Source organism: Enhydra lutris, unplaced genomic scaffold (genome assembly GCF_002288905.1).
Source record: "Enhydra lutris kenyoni isolate GAN:26980312 unplaced genomic scaffold, ASM228890v2 scaffoldscaffold22, whole genome shotgun sequence".
Lineage (NCBI taxonomy): Eukaryota > Metazoa > Chordata > Mammalia > Carnivora > Mustelidae > Enhydra > Enhydra lutris.
The window spans coordinates 15,582,897-15,591,465 of record NW_019154106.1 but is presented as its reverse complement, the minus strand read 5'-3'; the positions used below and the strand labels follow the sequence as shown (position 1 = coordinate 15,591,465).

The 8,569-nt window shown below is 38.1% G+C and overlaps 1 protein-coding gene across 1 annotated transcript; it reads right to left on the bottom strand.

Annotated features, from left to right (window-relative positions):
- Positions 1 to 1,830: 1,830 nt before the first annotated feature.
- Positions 1,831 to 2,772, bottom strand: LOC111149914 (olfactory receptor 4C45-like). The gene has a single exon (XM_022507203.1). The coding sequence runs from the start codon at positions 2,770 to 2,772 to the stop codon at positions 1,831 to 1,833; it is 942 nt and encodes a 313-aa protein (XP_022362911.1).
- Positions 2,773 to 8,569: the final 5,797 nt, after the last annotated feature.

Sequence of the window (8,569 nt, the reverse complement as noted above, 5' to 3'; positions counted from 1 at the left end):
GATGAGAAAACTCACTGCTCTGCAGTTCCTACTCATATACAGATGCCTTTTATGACATTTGAAGTACAGTGAGGCTGGCATAGATGTTTGGTCTTCCTGTGATCATGGTTAGTGAATGATGGTTGGTAGTGGTGTTCTTGGGCTCCTCTTGTCAGCAACCATTGACCCTGGCTTACTTTCTGTGCTTGTGACATCTCTGAAAGCAGTAACCATATCTGAGCAATATCACTAGTTTTTAGCTGATTCATTTTTTTCAATCTAAATTGTTTAATTTTTACAGCCTGAGAGTATGCAATGCTATGTCCATTTAACAGGTTGAAAAAATCGGTAGAGAGATGAAGCACAATGGTTACATTGACAAGGGTAATTAATGCAGGAGACAAGATGAGTAATCAAATCTGGTTGATCCAAAGCTTTAAATCTCTGACTTCAAAGCATCTATTTCTGAATTATCTTTGAATTTCCTTATACAAATATTATGAATTATTTTCTGTAATCCAGATCTGTGGTCATTGTTGTTCAGTTTTGTGACACAGACTTATTCCTATGTCACTGGTAATTTCCTGTCCCAGCTATTTAGACTCTTCCTTTGTCCTTGTCTAAAATTCAATTTATTTATTTATTTATTTTATTATATTAGTTGCCATACAATACATCATTAGCTTTTGATGTATTGTTCCAAGATTGGTTGTTTACATATAACACCCAGTGCCCCATGCAATACATGCTCTCCTAAATACCCACCACCAGACTCATCCATCCCCCCAATTCTCCACACCTCTAAAACCCTCAGTTTGTTTCTTGGAGTCTACAGTCTGTCATGGTTGGTCTTCCCCTCTGCTTCTACCCTTCACTTTTCCTTTCCTTAACCTAATATCCTCCATGTTATTCCTTATCCTCCACAAGTAAGTGAAACCATGTGATAATTGGCTTTCTCTGCTTGACTTATTTCACTCAGCATAATCTCTTCCAGTTCCATCCATGTTGATGCAAAAGTTGCGTATTCATCCTTTCTGATGGCTGAGTAATATTCCATTTAAAACACAACTTTAACATACAGTTGTTTTCTGCCTTAACTCTACAAACTTGATCAGTTATATTTCTTTTGCATCAGCCAGTTCTGCCTCTAATTCTTCTGCATACAATTGTATACTGCAGGGAATGATGGTGATGTAAGTTTTAAAATGTACCTTCGTGTGCAAGTGTTCTCTTATTGGGACTGCAAGAAGTAAAGAATTCTTTATTGCTGTGGTGCAGGGATATTTATTAACCTCTCAAATTCAGGAAGATAAGAAAAAGTATATTTGGATGGAAGTACTTCTTAAAGACTCACTGGCTTTCTATATATTATTGCATATATAGAACTTTTCCTCTTATAAAATAAAACTTCATTCTAGCTATAGTGCAGGGTGTAGAGAGTATTGAAAATATTGCTGCAGAACCATTTCACACCAACAATCAGGGCAACATTATGACTTCTGTGGCCCCCTTCTACTTTGTCCTCATGAGTCCTTCTCCATAAAAATTATTAAAGATCATATTTTATGAATGCATTGGTATAACGATGACATACTCCAATTTGGATTTGGATTATATTCATTTTTTTCTTCTTATTTTAAAAGAAATTAAGCATTTCAAGGGATCCTAGAATTATTGTGGGCTCTAGGCACTGTGCCTACTATTCCTGTTGGATATGTTGACCCTGCCCATAAAATATATGATCCTGAAGAAAAGCAATCCAAACAAGAAAATTGACTGTCGCACATTTAATCAAGTAAGAAGGGGAATAAATCTCTCTAAATTTTCACTAGATAGTTTAATGTAAATACTCTAATCCCAAGATTCATTATCACCAATTTTTGTTATTTGCCTCCAGAGTTTCTTCATGACATTTTTCACTTCTGCATTTCTGAGGGTGTAGATTAATGGATTCAACATGGGAGTAACTAGGGTACAAAACACAGTCACAGCTTTGTCAGCAGGAAAGGAGGTCATGGGTCTCAGATACAGGAATGAACAAGGTACAAAGAATAAGATGACAACAGTGACATGAGAAGTACAGGTAGACAGGGCTTTGCGACGCCCTTCAGAGCTTTTAGTCCTCAGGGAGTGCAGGATGACAATATAAGAAGCAACCAGCATAGAAAAAATGAGCAGACATAGTGACCCGCTGTTGGCAGCAATCAGAGGCCCCAAAGTGTGAGTGTCTGTACAGGCTAGTTGCAGGAGAGGTATTAAATCACACATAAAATGGTCAATAACATTGGGGCCACAGAATGGTAACTGGACCATGAACAGAACCTGGATCCCTCCATGAATAAAGCCTAAAATCACAGCCATTCCTACCAAGAAAGCACATACAAATTGGCTCATGATGGTCATGTAATGCAAGGGCTTACAGATGGCTACATAGCGGTCATAGGCCATGGCAATTAATAAGATGATCTCAGCTCCTGCAAAAAAATGTTCAGCAAAGAGCTGAGTCATGCAGCCATTGAAGGATATGGTGTTCTTGTCAGAGAGCAAGTCAAAGATCATTTTGGGTGCTATGGATGAAGAGTAGAAACCATCTATAATGGATAAATAGGACAGAAAAAAGTACATGGGAGATCCCAGGGCTGGGCTGATGAAGATGGTGATGGAGATGAGGAGATTACCTGCCAGTGTGATCAAGTAGGTGATTAAAAGCACAGCAAATAGGAATTTCTGCAGTTCTGGATTCTGGGTCAGGCCCAGCAGAATGAATTCTGTAACATTGCTCTTCCTTTCCATCAAGTCAGCTTGAGTTATGAGCCTATGGTCCATCTGGAAAGATCACTGAATTTCTGAGTAGTATTTTGAATTCAACACTGAAATCTTCCATCACCTCTTTAGTCTTGGCCTCTGGGGTTGCTGGAGCCACACTTTCCACTCACCTCAACCACTTTGGAGACTGTTATAAAAGAGAGTAGATAGAGGTAGATAGAGGTTAAGTTTCTCTTACTCATCTAAATTTTATAATGACAATATGTTTCAATCACCAGGAAAAAAAGGAAAGTGTTATTATGACGGTTGACTCCTGATTGACTTCAAAGCTCTGGCTCTAAAATCTTATGGATGGCTCTTTTCCCTCTGCTTTGGGTACAGATTTCATCAATAGCAATTATTCTGAGGTTATAGTTGCCCATTGACATGAATATTTATGGGTATATGAACACAATATTCTTTAAAATGTGAAATGTACAGCAGATAGGAAAGTGCTATCCTTCCTATATCTACATCAGCAGTGCTTTTTGAGCTAGGATTCCTTTCTGTCAAATGAATGTACATGCACACTGAGAAACAGACCTGCAGATGGTATGTTTCCCCTTCAGGATGCTAAGGGCCCATCTTTATAACAGCTCTTTGAGCTGCATTCATTCCACTGTCCTGGATATTGTATCTGACTCTGAGAGACTGATACACACTCACTCTTCTCACATCTTTGGATGCAGAAATGGAAGCAGTCCAAAGTTCACTGAAAACTCCTCAGTAATTCTTAAGTTAATTTTCTGTGCAACTGGTCTTTAATCCCATAGAATAATGGTCTGGTGCAGAAAAGGTGGTTTTATTAAAGCACGGGCACATGACCTGTGGGTAGAAAGAACTGTTGCACCAGGGTTGTGAGGGGTGGCTGCTTGTATACTTGGGAGTTAGGGGAGGTAAGGAAAAAGAAGGTTTCAAAAAGATTTTCCTATGTTAAAGACTCAGAGGATCCTGGAGGCTTTGCCTTTGTCAAGTTAAGGTTGTTTTTCTCTCTAGCAAGGCATTAACATTAAGACATTTGGGAGCTTCCTGTCACCCATATCCCACCTCTGAAATAGATTAATAATTATTATTAATAATAATTAATAATCCTAGTCATATTTTACAAATGGAATTAAATGAGTCAGGAAGTTTCCCTGAATTTCCTGTTGTTTTGGGAAAAATGTTATCTAAGATAATAGAAGTTTTTCTTTTGACACTAAGTTTAATCATGTGAGATGAACTTGAAAGTTTCATTGCTAATTGGTTGAAAAATTGAATATATACAAGAATATATTCTTTTTTTGAATGATCTGTACAGGGATTTTCAATAGTGAGTACATGTTACACATGATCATAGAATATTTAATTCCTTCTACCCTTCTCTTTCTCTTTCCCTATCGCTGCTGAAAAATGTAACAACTTATTTTTCCTCAAAAGTTTCTGGACACAGAAGTCAGCAGTCAGCATCATGACCTTTCAGTGCCCGTAAAAGGCGAAGAGGGGTGCCTGGGTGGCTCAGTCCAAGTCATGATCCTGAAGTCCCAGGACTGAGTCCTTGGATTGAGTCCAGCATTGGGATCCCTGCTTAGCAGGGAGTCTACTTCTCCTTCTGCCCTTCACTGTGCTTTACTCTCTCTCTCTCTCTCTCAAATAAATAAATAAAACATTAAAAAAATAAAGTGAGGAAAGTATCTTTTGTTTTTCAGAATGCTCAGTCTCTTTAGTTTCTTCTCTATCAATGGCTGCTATAGGTGGGAACTATGTGCTTCATCATCCCTAATAGATTTACTCCACTAATTCTAACTTCAGTGTGGCAATGTAAGTCATGAAAAGGGGACCCAACTTGAAATAATCACATATAGAAACCTACCAAAGCAATCTACTTCTACATATACATTAACCATAATTTTTAAAAAGTGACCTTAGTTGTTCTCAACAGCATCTTGTGTGGCAGCATTACAGATCACGTTTTACTGGTATTTTCATGTCATCATGTTCAAATTCTTGTTAAGAGAAAAAGGTTAACTTCACTTCACAGAATCTAGCTATAAAAACTATTCAGTAAAAGTAATTTGTGAAAATTAAGTTAGTCTGTTTAAAATTTGTGGAAAAAGATTGAGTTATTACTGACCTGGATCTAGTTGGTTGTGGATTCCAGCGTTTTTACATTGCACCCAGTCATTGTTTTCTTCCCCTGACAGCATAGCCCCATAGCTGCAAATATACTTTATGAACTAACAAGTAGGTCACTGGAATTCTCCCTCTGAGAACTCTCCCAGTCTTGGTCATTTTAGTCTATTTTAGTTCCCATTATCAGTCAGAATTTACCCAGAAAATGAGCTGTTTTAGTTAGGAAACTTCAATACTTTAGGATAAATTTCTACTTACTTTCTTGGCCTCCTTTGAAAGTACAAACACGTCTTCATAATACATATATTTTTCAAAGATCAGAAGTACATTCAATCTAAAGTAAGAATAATGGGACAAAAATTCATCAAAAAAGCTAGTATATAGAACTATAACATGTAGAAGTGCAACCACTTGATTGGATATATATATATATTTTTCAAATCTTGCCAAATTTATGCTTCCCAGCAAGTCCAAGAGTAGTGTGGAGAGAATTCTTTTAATTCCCACCTTTAACCTGCTAAGATTGAGAGCATGTCTCCTCTATGAATCTTAAGCTTATTGGTTTGTGCTCTGCTTCTGTCATTTACTTAAATGCCCTGTAATTCTTTCTTCATAGACTCTAGAAAAATATTTAAATAGACTTTCACGAAGTACAGGATTTGCTAGTGCATTGACCTCTTAAGTCCTCAGAGGATTAGTAATTGGTCCTGTTGGAATCTTTGCTGGAAGCCTCAGCCACAGTGTTTTGCTTACTCCTCCTTGGCACTCACAAACATCATTAGAAGCCAGTTTTAGAAATGGGGGTGTGCTTTGGTGAGACATGTGTCTGTGGCTATAGTTTAGGGTGAGATTTTGTTAAGACAAGTAGGAAAGCTTCCTGATAGGGCTTTGTTGCTCATTTTGACGTTGTTGAGCCTGGCACAGGATGGGGGTGGTTTAGGCATAGGTCAGAGTTCAGAGGATGGATTTCTCTCTGAACATATCACTGTTCTAAGTTTATAGTTGTCCTGAGAATATAAATACCAGTTTTCAAGGTTATGTGCTATGTAACTCTGGGAGACTGACATTTTTATTAGTTGCAACAATGGAGGCTGATATGGCAGAATTCTTAGATACCAAAGATTGGATAATTTATGAGCTATAGATCCATCAACTTCTTTTGGTGTGTGTATCTAGATGAAGGATTCTCATGATTTGTTCACGGGAATATAGCTTTTTCTTTTTTCTCTATAGCTCACAGAAAGAACTGTGCAGATTTACAGTAAAGAAAGGTATTTCCACATGGTAGGGGTTGAGAAAATCCCACTGAGCCCAACATTATACATAAAGACATTCAGAGGTAGAGGATGGAAAAACTACAGAAAGGAGGCTCCAGTACAGTCGTTTCTCCCTCAGCCTCTGGGGTGTTGAGGAGCTTGTTGAAATCCTGCACCAAATCACCTCGAAGAAGTCAACATTGGATTGGGATTTCGATAGGAATTATACAGACTCTAGATCACTTTGGATAGTATGAACATCTTCACAACATTGATTCCTACATTTTAGAAAGACATGATGGCTTTCCATTTATTTGCGCTTTTTTTGTTTTAATTTTCTTTCATAAATGTTTTGTTGTTTTCAGTTGGCAAATCTTTTAATTTTTTTTTAAATTTATTTTCAGCGTAACAGTATTCCTTGTTTTTGCACGACACCCAGTGCTCCATGCAATCCGTGCCCACTCCAATACCCACCACCTGGTTCCCCCAACCTCCCACCCCCCACCCCTTCAAAACCCTCAGATTGTTTTTCAGAGTCCACAGTCTCTCATGGTTCACCTCCCCTTCCAATTTCCCCCAACTCCCTTCTCCTCTCTAACTCCCCTTGTCCTCCATGCTATTTGTTAGGCTCCACAAATAAGTGAAACCATATGATAATTGACTCTCTCTGCTTGACTTATTTCACTCAGCATAATCTCTTCCCGTCCTGTCCATGTTGCTACAAAAGTTGGGTATTCATCCTTTCTGATGGAGGCATAATACTCCATAGTGTATATGGACCACATCTTCCTTATCCATTTGTCCGTTGAAGGGCATCTTGGTTCTTTCCACAGTTTGGCGACCATGGCCATTGTTGCTATAAACATTGGGGTACAGATGGCCCTTCTTTTCACTCCATCTGTATCTTTGGGGTAAATACCCAGTAGTGCAATTGCAGGGTCATAGGGAAGTTCTATTTTTAATTTCTTGAGGAATCTCCACACTGTTCTCCAAAGTGGCTGCACCAACTGGCATTCCCACCAACAGTGTAAGAGGGTTCCCCTTTCTCCACATCTTCTGCAACACACGTTGTTTCCTGTTTTGCTAATTTTGGCCATTCTAACTGGCGTAAGGTGGTATCTCAATGTGGTTTTAATTTGAATCTCCCTGATGGCTAGTGATGATGAGCATTTTCTCATGTGTCTGATAGCCATTTGTATGTCTTCATTGGAGAAGTGTCTGTTCATATCTTCTGCCCATTTTTTGATATGATTTCTGTTTTGTGTGTGTTGAGTTTGAGGAGTTCTTTATAGATCCTGGATATCAACCTTTTGTCTGTACCATAATTTGCAAATATCTTCTCCCATTCTGTGGGTTGCCTCTTTGTTTTGTTGACTGTTTCCTTTGCTGTGCAGAAGCTTTTGATGTTGATGAAGTCCCAAAAGTTCATTTTGGCTTTTGTTTCCTTCACCTATGGAGACATATCTTGAAAGAAGTTGCTGTGACTGATATCGAAGAGGTTACTGCCTATATTCTCCTCTAGGATTCTGATGGATTCCTGTCTCACGTTGAGGTCTTTTATCCATTTTGAGTTTATCTTTGTGTACGGTGTAAGAGAATAGTCGTTTCATTCTTTTACATATAGCTGTCCAGTTTTCCCAGCACCATTTATTGAAAAGACTGTCTTTTTTCCACCGTATACTTTTTCCTGTTTTGTCGAAGATTATTTGACCATAGATTTGAGGGTCCATATCTGGGTTTTCTACTCTGTTCTACTGGTCTATGTGTCTGTTTTTATGCCAGTACCATGCTGTCTTGGTGATCACAGCTTTGTAGTAAAGCTTGAAATCAGGTAACGTGATGCTGCCAGTTTTAGTTTTGTTTTTCAACATTTCCTTAGCGATTCGGGATCTCTTCTGATTCCATACAAATTTTTGGATTATTTGCTCCAGCTCTTTGAAAAATACTGGTGGAATTTTGATCGGAATGGCATTAAAAGTATAGATTGCTCTAGGCAGTATAGACATTTTAACAATGCTTATTCTTCACATACAAGAGCATGGAATGGTCTTCCATCTTTTTGTGTCTTCTTCAATTTCTTTCATGAGTGTTCTGTAGTTCCTGGAGTACAGATCCTTTACCTCTTTGGTTAGGTTTATTCCCAGTATCTTATGGTTCTTGGTGCTATAGTAAATGGAATCGATTCTCTAATTTCCCTTTCTGTATTTTTATTGTTAGTGTATAAGAAAGTCACTGATTTCTGTACATTGACTTTGTATCCTGCCTTGTTACTGAATTGCTGTATGAGTTCTAGTAGCTTGGGGGTGGAGTCTTTTGGGTTTTCCATGTAAAGAATCATGTCATCTGCGAAGAGAGAGAGTTTGACTTCTTCATTGCCAATTTGGATACCTTATATTTCTCTTTGTTGTCTGATTGCT

Excerpts from the sequence above, each read along its gene's own strand:
- LOC111149914 (XM_022507203.1), bottom strand. The coding sequence starts at position 2,772 with ATGGAAAGGAAGAGCAATGTTACAGAATTCATTCTGCTGGGCCTGACC.